The following is a 17,573-nucleotide window of genomic DNA, read 5'->3' as shown; positions in this document are numbered from 1 at the left end:
CAAATTTTTAACAGCTCTTTTATATTAACCTAAAAACCAAGATATCAGACAAGCAGAGTTAATATTTTAAGATATTTTTCCTGTCACACCCCATAAAAACCCTAAAAGCAATAGACAGTATACTTTAAACATCTTTCTTTCTTTCTTTCTTTCTTTCTTCCTTCCTTCCTTTCTTTCTTTCTTTCTTTCTTATGTGGAGCTGAGGGTCAAATCCAGGGCCTTGCATGTGCAAGGCAAACACTCTACCACTGAGCCATAACCCCAGTCCCTACTTTAAACATCATAGATATCATCCCAAATGTTTAGTAACCTAGACAGAAAAAAAGTGCATGTGAATAATTTTAAAGATGTCTTTACTTTGTCTTACCAAAAATTTAAATTAATTCATTTATTTAAGATTTATTTAAGTGGACTAGAGCTGTGGCTCAGTGGTAGAGCACTTGCCTGGCATTCATGAGGTCTTGGGTTCGAACCTCAGCACCACATAAGTAAAAGTAAATAAATAAAATAAAAAGAACCACTGACAACTAAAAAAATATTTATAAAAAAATATTTATCTAAGTCATGTGAACTAATAAGTCATTGTATTTGTACCTTTTTAAAAATTTATGAGTACTCATTTATTTATCAGCCAATTTGGTACCATGTAGACACAATTATATGTACACAAACATATATAAAAATGACACAAAATAAAAATTGCACTTAGATTCATCATTTGTCATTTTTTCAAACCAATCTGTTGATGCAATTACCATAGTAATAAACAATTCCTAATTTTAAACCTGCACTTCCAAAGATATAACTTGGTTGAAACAAAGTGGAATATTTACATCCCAAAGACACAGAATTTAATCTAAACATCATTGAGAAGGGTAAAGGCAAATGTCCAGTGGAAGCGAAAATTTTAAAGGTGAGGTTTGTTATGCAGGCTTAAGATAACATTTTTCCCTATTTGAAGAGCTGATCAATAGCACACAGCATTTTTTGTAAAGGATTAGAAAAATCATATACTGGAGATCTAGTTGATAAGTCCTTCTGACCTAACCTATTTTCTAGTCAGATGTAGCCCTTCCAAGAGAAAGGCAAAGGGCACTTTCTAGGCCCATCTAACATGAGAAAGCCTGCTGTAAGCTTTCCAACACTTTTTCTTCCTGCTTTAATTTATCACAGGTTTTTAGTCTTTTGAGAAAGAGTTTGCTTAAATTTTAAAACATGTCCCATTGTATCAGAATTTATATATCTTTTTTCGCTTTTATCTTACTGCCTAAGGACTCTAGACCAGCCCATAGGAAAACCAGTCTAAGATATTAAATGTTCCACATTTTTTAAGTACTTGCAATTTGAGGCATTGCAATCATCAAACATAAAACCACCTGGAGTACCAGATTTTTTTTTCCTCCAAACCCCCTCCCCCCTTGAATTTGTTTCCCATTTTAGCAGAGGTCCCCTTTCTCCCAAAATTGCAACCTTCAGAGTAAGTGGTGGACTTGGTTTTGAACTAAAATGTGCAAGTTTGTAATGATTAGGAGAAAGAGACATAAAGCAAAAAGGCAAATTTACATAATGGAGTGTGAGGAGAAAAAGACAAAATATGTTATCCAACAATGTTCTGACAAAGTTTATGAAACAAAAAATATTCAAATTAACCAGCTCAGAATAAACCAAGAATTGTCAGTCAAACAAATTTCCAGTAGAGATCGTCATTGCCGGCCATCATATTTTTTTTCCTTTATCAAGTCAGTCTACATAAACACACACTAACAGATAAATAAACACATAAAACAATTACATTAAACTAGCATGCACTTTCATATAAATAGGCCATACTGTACAAAAATCCAGCACACCTATAATGCCTGTAATCCTAATGGCTCAGGAATCTGAGGCAGGAGGATTGCAAATTCAAGGCCAGCCTCAGCAACTTAGTGAAGCCCTAAGCAATTTAAGGAGACCCTGTCTCAAAACTTTTTTTAAAAAAAAGAAAGTAATTTTAAAAGGCTAGGGATGTGGCTCAGTGGTTAAATGCGTGGGTTCGATTCCTGGTACTAAAAATAAATAAATAAATAAATAAATATTTCAACAAAATCCTCCCACTCTCCATTCCTATGCAAATCATAACTGAGATCTCCCAAAACCAACCCGGTTTCTCTGTGTACCTTAGGTCTACTTGGCACCACAGAAGAATCCTAACTTCCCTTTCAGACAAATGGGAAAAGCCCAGAGGGGTTCAGGAAAGAGCCCCCAACAAGGAAAAGGAAGGACAAGGCCTGCCATGCACTGTCAGGGAGAATTTATCAGGGGTCAGACTTCAGGGGCCAGAATCCAGAAGTTTGTTTCTCTGCTTCAGTAAATGATGATATAAAGCAGCCAATGTCATCCCACAGTAGAAAGGAAGGGAGAGACCCTAGAATGAATGTAATTTCAGCAGCTGCATGGGTAACTCCTTTTCTGCCTCTCACTGGGAGAAGAGGTGTCACAGAAGAAGGGTTCATGGAGTTCCCAGAGAGAAGAGAGAACTGGACTTTAAGACCAACAGGATCCTTGGCATACGTGATGGAAAACAATTTCAGCACATGCCTGTCAAAGGCATAGACAGAGGTTTATTTAGGAAAATAGATACACAGTCAAGGGAGAATATGGTGCAATCTCCAGAAGGAGAGACAGTCACCCACTGGTGTGGAATGTTAATACTTATAAAGGGCCAGTGCTGGGGGATGGACAACTGGTGGAGACAGGGTGGAGCTACACAATTTCCTGGCAGTTTTTCCTTTGGGTATTTCCCTCATTTTACAAGGGCATGTGCCAAAGGGCATATTACTCAATATTTACAAATGTGCTTTCCCATCTCAAGGACTTGTGGGTCTTTAGACTCTCTCTTTATCCAAAATCCCTATTTCATGCCCTCTTCTTTCAGGTCTGGCCGGCTTCAAGTGGCTAATGTTCAAAGAGCATGCTCTCTCCTGGCTCATCTCACCTAAATTATTATCCGAGTCCCAGGCCAGAGGCTTAGCTCTCGGAATCCAATAAATAAGATCTGGCCATTCACCCTAAAAAAACAAATCAAAAAAGTAATAATGAAAAGCAAGAAAGGAGCCAAGCATAGCGGTGCACGCCTATAATCCCAGCAGCTCGGGAGGCTGAGGCAGGAAGATTGTGAATTCAGCCAGCCTCAGCAACATAGCGAGATGCTGCCTCTAAATAAAACACATATTTAAAAAATGGCTGGGAATATGGCTCAGTTTTTAAGTCCCCCTGGGTTCAATCCCCATAACCAAAACAAACATGAAAGGAACCAAGGAATCTTAATCAGTGTAGCTGCACAGGGAAGACAAGGGAACACATGTCCTTAGCCTCATCTAAACTAATAATTATATCTTCATTTTTGAAGGACAGTCTACCAGGAAAGAGAGTTTGTGGTTGACAGTTTTAGCCTTTCAGCCCGTTCCATATGTCATCCCATTGCCTTCTACTTCAATGGTTGCTGATGAGAAACTGGTTATTAATCTTAATGGGAACCCCTTGTGTGTGGTGAGTTTTTTCTCATTTGCTTTCAAGTTTTTCTCTTGTCTCTGCACAGTGTATCCTCAGCCTCTTCCCACTAGGACCATGCTCCACGAGGCCAGCATTTTTTGTTTCTCCTCTAATGAGATTCACAGATGCAAAAAATACTGTCACATATCTGACACACGATAAGTGTCAATTGAATAAATGATTACTGTAGAGCACCTCCCTCTATCTTTATTGAAGAGTCTCAGTCTCAGACTCCCCATGGCAGCTGCAGGAAAACTGTCCTTACACTGACATTGGGGATGCCTGGGCTTTTCTCACAACCGCTGCCCTCCCTCTTACCCTCCCTCCCAAAACAGCCCTCCTGCTCCTGCTCTACACAGTGCATGCTCACACTTACACCTTCAGCAAAGAAAAGTCCTTGACATTTGGGTCTATTTTCCAAAATATATATAAATATGAATTATACTCTGCCCTATAAACACTTCAGTCTAGACAGGAGCCAGCACTAGGATTACTAGAGCTAAAGGCATGGAGAGGGGTAGGCCAGGAGAGCAGAAAAAGAATTTCAAAAAGAATTTACTTAAAAAGAGAAACATCAGGATCTCTCCCCTTGACTAATCCTAGAATCTATAATTCAATTTTTAAATATTGAGGAAAAGAAGGAAAGAACACAAACAAGGAAGCAACCTTGTAAGGAGGGCAGAAGATCATACTGTGAAAACTCATCTCTTGATACCACAGAGACTCCTGTTTGCAGGGGCCTTATGAGAACAATGACAGGAAAAACTCCTCTTGCTGCTATCAAAAATGAAGGACACTAGAGAACAAGGAGACCAGCATCATACCCAAGAACAAGAACAGACATAATCCTCTATGAGAAGCAAGAAATAAACACAAAAGTCATGGGCTGAAGACCACACCAGGGGCTGAACTTAGGCTGGCCTAGTGTGGAGCAGGCCCCAAAATGGCCATAATTAGGCTCCCTCACCTAGGCTTCTGGCAAGCTATGTCGTGCTTTTAGTGTGCGACCAAAACCATGAATCATCTATGCTATGGTCAGTGTGTAACCAAAGTCAGAAACACTCTGATTCAACATATATACTCAAAGTCATACACATTCTGCTTGTGAGCACACACCCACTTATGTGACTAGTTGGCAGTGTGCCTTTTTTGTTGGCCTGCATATAAAAACAGCCAAAGGAAAAGACTTGGGGGCTAAATGGAACTAACCAGGGCTAAACTAACGGGGGTAAAATGGAACTGGCTGGGGGCTAAAGCTGAAGCTAGAGGCTGTTGTCACCTCTGAATAAAGCATGTCTACTATCCTAACTACTTCTTGCATCTTCTTCTACCTGTTGGGATACTGAATCTGTTTCCTGAGTCTGAGCCCCTAACCAACAACCTGGCCACAGAAAGCCCTTCCTACCCATGGTCCTGGCAATTCCTGTATCCCTGTGATCACAGATTGTAGAAGTTTTACCAGAGGGGCAAAGAGAAAGGAGCAGGGATGATGACCAAAGTCCAGCATGGACTGAGCACTGACTGGGCACAGTCCCAAACACTCTCTGCTCCTCACAGTCTTCTGTCCCTACCTGCAACAGACTCAGCACAGCAAAAACAGGCTGTGAATGGTTCTCAGTGCTCCAATTTATTTCCTTCCTCAAATTTCAGGCATCTTTTTCTTTCATTAAGCAATCAACCCCTCATTTCAAATAACCCCAACTGTTTAAAAATCAATTTTATATTTAGATTCTTATTTTCTGTACAGAAATAAAAACTTGAAGATCAGTGTACTTGAGTCAGCGATGGAGTCCTCTAAGTCATACCTTTGTTGGAACAGGAAAGTTGACTGTGGAAAAGAACATAGGTCAGTATTGGGATGGGGTCTTGGTGGGTAGGGGTGCTCTGGTCTCCCCACCTTCTCACATTATGCCAACAAGGACACAGAGACATTTAGACACTTTGCAGGAAGAGAATCCAGGAGTTCTTAGAGTCACAAAGAGGAGGCTTGAACAAATCTTCTTTCAGTCCCAAACAAAGCAGCTGTCTCAGACTACAGAACAAAATAATCAAGAACAAATTCAGGTCAAGCGCTATTAGTGGCAACAGCTGAACAAAGCTTCACTCACTCAAAAGGGTCAAATTCAGAAAGTCCTGGAACCCAGTTTGGTCTTCTCTGTCCCATCCCCTCTCCAACATCAGGCCCTGCAGAGTCTCACCTTTATGCCATGAGAGACACATCAGAGCCCTGGAAACCGTCCCTCCCTGGAACAGAAAAACAACTAGATATATTCAGAGGGCAAAAGAGAACTGGCTGAAGGAAGAATTATGGGATGGGTGATATTCCACATGGACTTCTGCCTATGCAATCCTAAGGGTCATCCTTTTTGCCATACTTACTTGGAGCCTCAGCATAGCTCCTCCCTTTTTTCTACCTGTGAGAAGAAAACAATTTGTGAGAGGCCAGCAAGGAGGAGGGCCATGAAGGCCCTTTAGGAAGCCCCTAGTACTAACACTCAAAGGATGTTCCAGAACATGACTTCAGACCCAGGAAATGACTAGGAGGCATGGGGAAAGGAGATTACAGGCACTGAACCAACTGCTCTCCCAGAGGTTTGCCCTCAGCAGAGACCTTCCCTTCTGGCCTCTGACTGCTAGGAATCAGGCCCCCATCACAAAGATCATCAGGGTGCAAAATCTGTCTTTTATTTTTCATGTGCTTTATGATAGGATTTCAGCAAACAGCCCCAGGCTGTATAAACATGTATGTGTGGGTGGTACTTCCTATTAATGAGGCAGGACACACTTCTACCTGGGGCCTGAAATAAGAAAATTCAGACTCAGCTCCTCCTCTACCTGCTTCTTCCTCCACTTCATCACAACAACCACCACAACTCCAATGTCCACAGCTACAAAAAGAACCAGAACCAGGACAACAATGATTCCCTTGATGGAGACGGAGGGCTGAGGAGGTGGCTCTGTGAAGCCAACAGAGGGGAAGGTGAGGAGCTCTGACCCCCAGCTTTCAGCCCTGACCTACAAAGAGGCTCCAGAATGGCTCCTGCTTTTCATGAAAATAAGCTCTGTGCCCTCATCCCCTCCTGACCCCATCTCAGGGAGGGGTTCGGGCAACCCCTCATGCTGCACAAGATATGTGAATTTCTGCCCCCATCCTGAAGGCACCACCACAGCTGCCCACTTCTGGAAGCTTCCATCTCCTGCAGGCCTGGTCTCTACAGGCCCCATGTCCTGGGTCTGATCCTCCCCATCCTGCTGCCAGATCAGAGTGATATCCTTAGGGCAGAAACCCAGGGCCCAGCACTTCAGGGTGACAGCTCCTTCAGGGTTAGGGTGTGAGTCACATGTGTCTTTGGGGACCTGGGAAGAAGAATGACAAATTTTAGGTACTCTGAATTCTCTGTGGGTCACTCCAGCATCACTCAAGTGTCCAACCTGAGAATGAATAGGACAACTGGTATAGGGGAATGCCAAACCCCAACACTAAACAATACCTGCTCTGCTAAATCTGTATTTCCTGACCACCACTTGAAGCTGCATGTAGCCACATGCCTGTTACCACCAAATGAACATGAACAGAAGTGAAGTATCAACTTAACATTTCATAACTTACGAGGATAAACTACTTGTAAGTGCTACTACTTCCCATGCTGCTGTGCCTGAGTTTCAACTTGACCATGCAGATGAAGATAAAGAACCACAAAATGGAAGGAGCTACATCCTTAAATAACTGTGTGGAGTTGAACTTGCTTCCCATGTGAGACTTAAATAAGCCACAGTCTAAACCACAATATTTTGGGACCCCACGTTATAATTGCTTTGCCTGTGTGTTAACTGCAACAATAGACTTCTGAAGAAGCTGTTGAAAATTGATTTGATAAAACAGTTCTTATACCAACTCTTTGCTGGAATTTACTGTGTTTTGAATAGTAAAAGATATACTTATAAGCCAAATACAAACAAACCACAACAACAAACCCCCACATGCTAGCCTACACACAGGCAAAAGGAATAATCTATTTCTTAGAAAGTTGTAGAATCAGGGCAGGAAGCTCCGGGTATTTGAGGGGTTATAAAGGGTCCTGACTGGGTGGAGGAAGCTAAAAGACTGAGAATCACTGCAATCAGATCTCCAAAGACATTGGGTGTAGCACAGAGAACAAGGCCTGAGAGAGGTCATGATTCACAATCTGTTCCCAGAATCAAAGGGAACCGCTGATCGGTTATTTCAGGAATCTACTCTCTTTTTCACAGTCACAGATTCCCAATTGTCCTGAGAGAAGAAAAAGTGGGCCCTGAGGTGAGTCATTCTCTGCTACTGGATCTGAAAACCCAGGAGCATTCTATCTCCCCCCTGTTAGATAAAGAGACAGTATTCTAGCTAGGATCTAATTTTCCTCCCCTCCTGAGGAGACGCCCCACCCCACAGATGGGGAAATTGCCTTGTGGCAGCTCATACCTTTGCATCACAGTGTCTCCTTCCCATTCTCCAAGCTTCTCTGGAGCGACTCCACGCACTTGCCCTCCAGGTAGGCTTACCTTAGCTCTGCTGCATGCACCTTGGAAATTAGCATTATTCAGTTAGGTTGAATAAAATATGCTTTTGAATGGTACAATCCTATTCTTTATCTTTTTTAAAAATATTTTTATTTAATTGTAGATGGACACAATGACTTTATTTTATTTTATTGATTAATTTTTATGTGGTGCTGAGGATTGTACCCAGTGCCTCACACATGCTAGTTGAATGCTCTACCACTGAGCCAAGCCCCAGCCCCCTATTCCTGATTTTATGTTTGAGATCTTTCTTGCCTGTGTGTACAGGGACATGTGCACTAATGTTTATGGCAGAGTGGAATCAACCACTTTTACTTCCACAGGAAAGTACCACATGGTGGTATAATCATCAAAATTAAAACTTCTGCGATAAAGGGAATGACAGACAGCCTTGCAGAGGAGGGATAAGGCTTCTACATGTTATGTGCATCACAGAAACACACATGCAGCAGGAGGTCACTGCACAGGAAGGTTATAAACAGGCAGAATGAACTAACATTTGATTGGGGATGATACAAATATTGTAAAATTCTTTAAAGAAATGGAAGGGAACAGTTAACCCAAGACTCAGAATGGAGTTTCTATTTGGGGGATGAGACAAGGCAGCAGCTCAGGAGACTGCATAGTTTCTGTTTCTTGTGCCTGTGGTTATCACCCAGGTATTTACTTGATCTCATCTCCTTAAACTGGCATTTTCAAACTACAATTTGTGAACAATTCCTGATTAATTTTTCCATGAAAGGTAACAAAGCAACAAAGTTTATTGCAAGAATTGTTAGCAAGAATTATTCACGTTGGAATAAATCCACCACTGTATAGAATTGCTTTATAAAACATTAGAAGCACATCCTAATGGGGTTTTTGTTTTAGAATTACACTGGTGTCCAAATAGCCTCTACCATATTTCATTCAAAAACATAGTGAAGGACATTTAATTCATTATAGGAAGCCGACCAAATACCCAGTTTAAAAAAAAAAAAACAAAAACATTAGTCTCTGGATGCAAGCTAACAATTTCTGACTACCAACATTGTCATAATGATAGACTGAAGTATACACTTTAGACAATTCACAGTTTTCTTTTTTTAATTGATTTTATTACTTTTTAAATACATGACAACAGTGGGACAATTCACAGTTTTCTAACTGAAAAGCAATCTGTGTGTATTTTTGAAGATGACTTTTGAGTATAAAAATTGGCATGCTTAACAAAGTAAATGTGAAACTTCCTAGGAAAAACAAAGACACTTATCATTTAAAGGAACTATTGTGATTGCACCGAAGTCTTGGGTCTATGTCATCGCCTACCATACACCACTCTCAATAATATTGCAACTTATTGAAACGGAAGTTTTTTTTTTTTTTATTGAGAATTCACTTTAATGGTGAATAATACAATCATGATTTCAGATTTTTAAAATTTCTCAAAATTTATTTTATGACAGAGTATAGACTATCCCTATTAATTTTCTACTTGTCATTTTTGTGTGTGTGGTTCTCTATAAGTAACAAATAACAAACAGGTCAAGGTAGCTGGTAATGTTGTTAAGCCTTCAATATTATTATTCCTTCCAGCAAAGTGAGGGGGCTTAAAATCTCCAAATATGATTGTGGATTTGTCTTTATAGTTTTATTAATTTCTACTTCATGTATTTTGGAATTTTATTATTAGGTACATACATGTTTAGGATTGTTATACTTTCTTGAAGAAGTCACCTTATTATGGTTATGAAGTGTTCCCCTTTATCTCTGAAAACACTTTTTCTTGACATTTATTTTATATTAATAGCTCTTCTTCAGATTTCTTGTGCTTATTTTACCCTTCTTTTGCTTTTAACCTATTGGTGTATTAATATTTAAAGGATGACATATGAATAGAGCATATAGTTATTGTTTGCTTTTACACAGGTTGAACAATTATTACTCTTAATTACAACATCTGTATCATTTATATTTAGATTAATTATTGATATTGTTGGAGAAAAAAAGAACCCCTGCATGAAGATTAGTGAAAAATTGGGTAAATGATAGTTTTGATGTAATATTGTGGAAAATGGGTTGAATAGTCCTGCTATAGAGAGAAGATTGTTGGAAGGTTTTGTTTAAACTCTTCATTCTCTCATCTATCATATGGTACACAGCAACAGATTTATTTTAGTGTTTGTTAAAGTTTTTATTTTGCCAGTAAAAAATAATATATACACATATACATAAAGCCATTGGAGATATTTTGTAAACAAGTACGTATATTGCAAATGTTAAAATAATAATAATAATAAAGGAATATCTTAAAAAGAAAACAATAAAATATTCCAAGCCTTGGGCACATCATCCTTCCCTGGAAAGACAGCTTATTTGTATTAGGCCACAAGGCCATACAAGACAGTACAAATAAGGGCTGGGATTGTGACGCAGAGGAAAAGTGCTCACTTAGCATGAGTGAGGCTCTGAATTTGATCCTCAGCACCATATAAAAATTAAATAAGGGTATTGTGTCCACCTACAACTAAAGAATAATTTTTTTTAAAGAAAGAACTAATAAAATCATTCCCAGTACCTAGGCAAATAAAAAGTTCTTCAGATTGCTTGATGAGAAGATATTGCTACATTTAATTCCAGTTTTCCTGGTTTCTGGGTGGACTAGAAATCTACATCCCATTGAAACCACAACATTATTGCTCAGGCAAAAACAGATTCTGCTTGGATGTCACCTGTCCATAGTTTACAAAGGGTCTAACAGCTGGAAGGTAACTGACTTTTTTTCAATGAAATCTCCCAAAGCAACACCAAAACTGAAGTTTCAGTGGTTGAGTGCATGGCTCCAGGGCAGAAACATCACGAGGAAGGACATGGCAGAGGAAAACTTCTCCCCTCATGGCATCCAGAAAGCAGAGAGTGAGGAGCCACGGCCAAAATGTAATCCCCAAGGACACACCACCACTGGCCTACTTTCTCTAGTCAAGCACTACCCAGTGATTCACTCAAATTATTAATTCATCCAATGGATTTATCCACTCTTGAGATTATGTAATAATTTAATCATTTCACTTCTGAACATTCCTATATTGGATATCATGTTTCCAGTACATGAGTTTCTCAGGGGACATTTCAGATCCAAACCATAACCGTGAAATTGCCTTTTCTTTTCTGTATCATTCATTTCTAGTAGTTAGAACATTGGAAACTGTGCTTGTAGTAGTCAGGGTTCTACAGAGAATCAGAACTAACAGGATATGTATCTACATGTATTTCTGTCTATCTGTTGAAAGAGATCCCTTAAGAAATTGTCATATGCAATTTTGGAGGCAATGACTTGAAAATATTCAAGGTAGACTAGCAGGATGGAATCTCAGGAAGAGCTGATGTTACACTTCAGTCCAAAAACAATGATGAGAAAATACATCTTCTTTGGGGGAGCCAATCTTTTTCTTAAGGTCTTCTATTGATTAAGTGAAGCCCAACCACATTTTGAAAGGTGTCCTGCTTTACTCAAGACTACTGATTTAATGTGGATTTCATCTCAAAATGCCTTTACAACATCGAGATATGTTTGACAAATAACTGAGTATAGTGGCCCTAACCAATTTGACAAATAAAATTAACTATCACCAGTTCCCCCGTCATCAATTTGGCACACAGAAGAATCTCCCTAAATCACAATGTACATCTAAATAAAGAGAATAACAAATTATACTTCCACCTAATATGATAAGACTCTCTGCTTACAACTGAACTACACCCATGCTGTCCTCTCCTCCTCCCCTTGATAGACATACCAAAATTCAAAACACTAAGATATACACTTAACAATGCTTAATACTTTGATAAACAGTCAAAATTATTTATGTTATATATAAAAGGGTGAGATTCAAGAAAATAAGTATATGTGATTAATAAATACATACCACAAACATATTCATAATAAAATAAAGAAGATATGCAAATGAAAATTACAGTCCTCTCCTCTGAAAATGGTCATGTGTTGCTGCTGGTACTCATAACTATCTTCTTCCACCTCCCATTCCGTATTCCCTTCAATTCACCAAGTAGTTCAGCTGCCTGTGGCATTTCTCCTGCTGTGGTGATGCCAACCTTCATTCCTGAAGGGTCCTGGCCACGCTTAGTTCTGCCTGGGTTGGGCTGATGTAGTTTCCCATGGACATTAATCACAGGGGATGTAACACTAAGAGGCACCCTAAGGGAATCCTATATTCCAGACATTCTCTTCCTTCCCTCCATGGGGAGCAGCTGTCCCATGTCCCCCTGGCTGCCAGGATCCATCACTCAGACCCACCAGCTAACTCCACTCTTGGGCTCTTGACTCAAAGCAAGAAGAGCCCAACATGGCCAGTGACAGTTGTCCTTTCCAATTCAGTGAACTCATTGTTGTCTCTTGATGGAAGCATTTCTTCTGTGAAACTAAGATCTCCATGTCAGCAGGGCATAAGGTCATGGGGACAGGAAGCACACAGTGGGTCACTGGGGGCCATAGTGAGAGTTGCCACACCCATTCCCATTTCTTGATTCCTGGACCCATGAATCCTGGCTGTGGGGGAAACAGTGCCACATGTCAGACACTAGTTCAGAGCACGTGCAGCCTCCTGAGGAACCTGGCCTCAGCCTGCAAGGTGTCTCCATGTAGCTGCCACTGTCATGAAGTCTTCAAAAGGCTATGGCACCCCTCATCAAGCCAGCTACCTCAGGAGGAGGGAGAACAAACATATATATAATCCTCCATAGAAACTAAGGGACAGGAAATACAAAGGATGAAGGGGGACAGCCTGATCTGGCCACAGGAAGCCATTGATGCCTAGGGTCTGGCTGACAGCAAAAGGCTCTGGTGATGTCTGTGTCCCAGTGATCACAAGTCCTGGTGGGACAACGTTCTCCCGAGTGACAAGGACAAGGGAATACAGAAGATGACCAAGCTAAAGAGGGACCACATGAAAGCCCAGCATGGCCTGAGCACTAACTGGACACAGACCTGTCCACACTGGGCTCCTCACAGCCTTCTTCTGTCTTTAGCTGTCGCTGACTCAGGACAATGAAAACACATTCTAGAAGGTTCTCAGTATTTCCACTTATTTCCTCTCTCTAATTTGGAATTTTCTCTGTTTATTAACCAATCTATCCATTGGATCAAGATTTTGAAAAATATTTATATTCTGATTCTTATATTCAGGATGGAAGTAAGAAGTTGTGGCTCAGTGCACAGTGATGTTGAGAGAGGGAAGGAGTCATCCCAGCCTGAACTCTGCTAGAACAGAGAAAAGGTGAAAGGTGAGTGGGCAAGGGACAGTGCAGGACATGGGTCCTATGCACTGGTCTCACTTCTGCACATTATGCCAATAGGAATGTGGATGGCTTAATAATCCATGACAGAAAGGGACTCCAGGGTTCTTCTAGTCACAAAGGCTTGAAAAATCTTGTGTTGCTCAGTCCCACACAAGGCAGCTGTCTCTGCTATGGAACAAAAGTGTGATGAACAGAATCAGGGCAGTTGCTTTAAGTGGCAACATTCTGAAGAACCCAGCACTCACCCAAGATCCAAGAGAATTCCCACAACCTTCTCCATTCTCCTCTATCACACCTTCTACCATTTGAAGCCCTCCAGAGTCTCAACTTTATGGAGCTACAGAATATTGGAGTGCCAGGCACTGACGTTGACTGGGTCAGAAAAACAATAAGACAGAGTCAAAATCCAAAAGATATGTGAAGAATGAATAAATTATGGGGCAGATGAGGGACCCCCCCCCCTTGTTCTCCCATCTACACTACTCCAAGGGTCTCAGGGACAACACCCTCTGAACAGTTATGGAATAGCTCTCTTCTTTTCTACCTATGAGAAGAAAACAGGGAGGAGGCAGAGCTATGAGGGCTTGAGGATTCCCCTAGGCCTGGATCCCAGGGAAGAATCCTGAACTGTAACTGGAAACCTTAGAAAGGATCAAGAGGCATGAGGATAGGAGATGCCCAGGCACTTAACCAACCACTCTCCTGGAGGTCTGTATCCAGCAGGGACCTACCCCTTTGCCCTCTGAATGCTGGGATCAGGTCCCCACCATGACAATCATAATGGTGATCATTTTGTCCTTTATTTTCCTTGTGCTTTACAATAGAGTGAGTGTCAGCAAGTGTGTATGGATGATGCTTCCCATTAATGAGGCAGAGCTCACTTCTACCAGGGGCCTAGACCAGGTACACCCAGAACCCTTGACTTCCCTACCTGCATTCCGCCACCACCTCATAACAGCCACCGCAGCTCCAGTGACCACAACTACAAAAAGAACCAGGCCAGCAACAATTCCCATGACAGGGATGATGGACACAGCAGGTGACTCTGGGAAGGGAAGGTAAGGTAGGTGAGGGACCCTGACCCCTGGCTCTCAGCCCTGACCCTACTGAGGGTTTTCAGAAGGGCTCCTGCTTTTCCTGCCAACAGGCTCTGTGCCCTCAACCCCTCCTTACCCCATCTCAGGGTGAGGGGTTCAGGCAGCCCCTCATGTTGCACATGGCATGTGTATCTCTGCTCTTCCCCAGCAGGCACCACCACAGCTGCCCACTTCTGGAAGGTTCCATCCCCTGCAGGCCTGGTCTCCACAAGCTCCATGTTCTGAATCTGGTCCTCCCCATCCCTCTGCCAAGTCAGGGTGATCTCCTTAGGGTAGAATCCCAAGGCCCAGCACCTCAGGGTGACATCTCCTTCAGGGCTGAAGTGACGGGTCACATGTGTCTTTGGAGACTCTGAAGGGAAGAATTAGAAAAATAAGACATTTTGGGGCTGGGGCTGTAGCTCACTGGTAGAGTGCTTGCCTAGCACATGTGATGCACTGGGTTCGATCCTCAGCACCACATAAAAATAAATACATAAAATAAAGGTATTGTGTCCATCTACAACTAAAAATATTTTTTTAATAAGACATTTTACATTACCTCTCATGGCCACTGAACCAGTGCTCATGTGACCATACTAAGTCAGACAGGACAATGGAAGTGAGGAAGGAAAGCAAAACCCAAGCACCAGCCTGGACTCAAGCTTCTGAGATAATCTCTGTTTCCTTGGAAAGTTGTAGAATCAGACTACCAAGGGAAAGATGCCCCAGGTCTCTAAGAGGAACTTCAGGTTCTGACCTGAATGGAGGCCCAGAGACTCACAAAACCTGGAGTCAAACCTCAAACAATTTGAATGTGGAGCTGAGAACAAGGCCTGAGAAAGTCATCTTGTGGTACCCAAGGCTGCTGTCAGGGTCAAAGCAATGTGCTCTTAAGTTTGTTCAGAGATCTTCTCCCCCCCCCCCCCATTCCAAGACAGACTTGATACCTTAATTGTCTTGAGAGGAGGGAAGGTCCTCTGGTATTCTGTTAGCGATTTCATTTTTGTCCAAACTATGTCGGGCCCCCCTCATCCCCTGGTACCTGTGTGCAGCAACTTGTCCTTCCCTTTCTCCAGGAATCTGCGGAGCCACTCCAGGCACTCCTCCTGCAGGTAGGCCCTGTAGTGCTCTGCATCTCCTGAATCCTCCCATTTGCGCTGGGTGATCTGAGCAGCCTTGTTCCATGAGGTCCAAGAGCGCAGGTTCTCATTCAGGGAGATGTAATCCGCACCATCATAGGCAAACTCTTCATGTCCATGAAGAAGGCTTCCATTTGGCCCAAGGTCACAGCCAGAAATCCACTGGAAGGTGTGAGAGCCTGCCCCGCCCCGGAAGTCAGATTAGCTTTACTCCAGCTTTTACCTCTGGTGCTTAACTCTGCCAGCGCAACCAGGAGCCAGGGGGACAGGGTGGATGGGTCTAAGGCTTTTTCTGCCTAAATGGAAAATGAAACCCCAGGGAATACCCGCGGGGTCTGAGTCAAGAGGCCAAGTGGTGTCCGGGTGGTCTGGAAATGAGACACAGTCTCTGAGACTGCGGTGGACCTTAGCTCCTACAAAAGAGGTGGGCGGGGGCATTTGTCCCCTACCACCCGGTCCCGGGTCACTCACCGTCCTCGCTCTGGTTGAGGTAGCGGAGGGTGGAGCGCAGGTTCCAGCGCAATTTCTGCTGGTGGGCCTCGGCGATCTTGGTTTGCGCTTCCCAAAATGCTAGTGTCTCATACTCCATCCACTGCGCGCGCGGCTCCACCCTCGGATTCAGGGCGTCGCTGTGGAAGCGCAGGAACAGAGTGTCGTCCACATAGCCCACCGAGGTGTAAAAAGCCTCTTCGTGGCCAGGTCGGGAAACGGCAGTGTGGAAATAACGCAGGGAGTGGGACCCTGAGGACAGAGAGCAGCTAAGACCCAGTGCGAGCTCCTCCAGACCGGGGTCCCTGGTTGATCGGCCGGTGATGGGAAGAGGGGACGCGGGGACTCGTGAGACCAAAAGGGGGCAGAAGGACCGATGGTCGGTAATTTAGGTCAGGACAGGACGAACCCGAGATGGAGGAAAAGTTCAGGCTTCACAAGGTAGAAATGCCGCTTCCCTGAATCTGCGACCCCGCCGGGCGGTCGGTCCCCTAGATCCTACCCACAGAGGCTGTTTCCCGTGGGACCCCGTACTCACTCGCCCAGATTTGAGTCAGGGTTAGAGGCCCCCAAAGCAGCAAGAACAGGGTTCTGAACTCCATGACTCACACCCCATAGACGGGAAAATCCGAGTTCCTGCGGGTGTATGCAGCTTTTGTTACCAGGAATCGCGGCGAGGACTCTGATTGGCTTCTCTAGGAACCACTGGTGTGACAGGGAGAACTGTGGGCGCGTCAGGAGTCACCAGGCAGAAAAACCTGACTCAGGTTGAGAGATGAGCAAGTGAAGTTCCTGGGAGGTGGGGAATCCCCAGAATTTGGCTTCCTCCCCACACCAGCTATAGCTAGGTATTTGTTAAAAATCTATAAAACATACCGAAATCTGAGAATTCTACACCTTTAAAATTCTTTGCTGGGCTTCACATCCTCACCTCCTGTTTCTACAGCCCTGCTTTCCAGACTCTCTCATTCCTCAGGCCCTGGTCTCCCCTCAGTCTCCACCAACCCTTCACTCTTGAATTAGGGCACTAAAACTGCGCCCTCACTCACCTCCCATGACTACTCTCCCACCTCTGTGAGCCATCCTGCAAATGTGAGTCAGGTTGTGCCATTTCTTCATTTAAAATGCTCCAGTGGCTCCATCTCATTCTGGACAAACCTCTAAAATGTAAGGCCCACACATAGGCTTAGGGCTGTTTTAATTACAGTTGTATCCCCAGAATATAGAGCCATGCCTGGTTCATAGTGGACACTAAGATAATAGATGTTCAATGAAAGAATGACAAATCGGATTGTATTAAAGTTTAAAAGCATCAATGAAATAATAAAATAAAAAACAGAAAACCAAACATTAGGAAAGATATCCTGCTCACTGAAGCTTATCTTTTTTTTAGAGAGAGAGAAAGAAGAGAGAGAAGAGAGAGAGAGAGAGAGAGAGAGAGAGAGAGAGAGAGAGAGAGAGAGAATTTTTTAATATTCATTTT

At 42.7% G+C, this 17,573-nt stretch overlaps 1 protein-coding gene across 8 annotated transcripts; it reads right to left on the bottom strand.

The window, feature by feature from the left end:
* Positions 1-5,142: 5,142 nt before the first annotated feature.
* LOC124081503 (saoe class I histocompatibility antigen, A alpha chain) lies at positions 5,143-16,891 on the bottom strand. 8 transcript variants are annotated; one of them, XR_006848056.2, is made up of 9 exons: positions 16,629-16,891; positions 16,073-16,342; positions 15,505-15,780; positions 14,557-14,832; positions 14,315-14,428; positions 7,991-8,090; positions 5,914-6,891; positions 5,733-5,778; positions 5,143-5,566 (listed from the first exon to the last, which is right to left on the bottom strand). XR_006848056.2 is itself a non-coding variant. In XM_046427685.2 (7 exons), exons 1-7 carry the CDS (start codon positions 16,690-16,692, stop codon positions 6,837-6,839), a joined length of 1,155 nt encoding a protein of 384 aa, XP_046283641.1. In that variant the 5' UTR covers positions 16,693-16,891; the 3' UTR covers positions 5,143-6,836. The 8 variants fall into 8 exon arrangements, 4 of the variants coding, with proteins under 4 accessions (XP_046283641.1, XP_046283642.1, XP_046283643.1 ...); XM_046427685.2 differs by having other exon boundaries at positions 5,143-6,891; XR_006848058.2 differs by lacking the exons at positions 5,143-5,566; positions 5,733-5,778; positions 5,914-6,891 and adding an exon at positions 13,629-13,755 and having other exon boundaries at positions 8,011-8,090; positions 16,629-16,869.
* Between the last annotated feature and the right edge of the window lie 682 nt (positions 16,892-17,573).

Source organism: Marmota monax, unplaced genomic scaffold (genome assembly GCF_021218885.2).
Source record: "Marmota monax isolate L192 unplaced genomic scaffold, Marmota_monax_Labrador192_F-V1.1 WCK01_AAM20220418_F8-fsc00702, whole genome shotgun sequence".
Taxonomy (NCBI): domain Eukaryota; kingdom Metazoa; phylum Chordata; class Mammalia; order Rodentia; family Sciuridae; genus Marmota; species Marmota monax.
Note: the sequence above shows the minus strand (reverse complement) of the source record. Positions and strands in the feature narration are given on the sequence as shown.

Excerpts from the sequence above, each read along its gene's own strand:
- LOC124081503 (XM_046427685.2), bottom strand. The coding sequence starts at position 16,692 with ATGGAGTTCAGAACCCTGTTCTTGCTGCTTTGGGGGCCTCTAACCCTG. Across the intron at positions 16,343-16,628 it reads CCTGACTCAAATCTGGGCGA|GGTCCCACTCCCTGCGTTAT; the intron begins GTGAGTACGGGG and ends CTCTGTCCTCAG. Across the intron at positions 8,091-14,314 it reads GAGGTGGTGGCGGAATGCAG|GTGCATGCAGCAGAGCTAAG; the intron begins GTAGGGAAGTCA and ends CTAATTTCCAAG.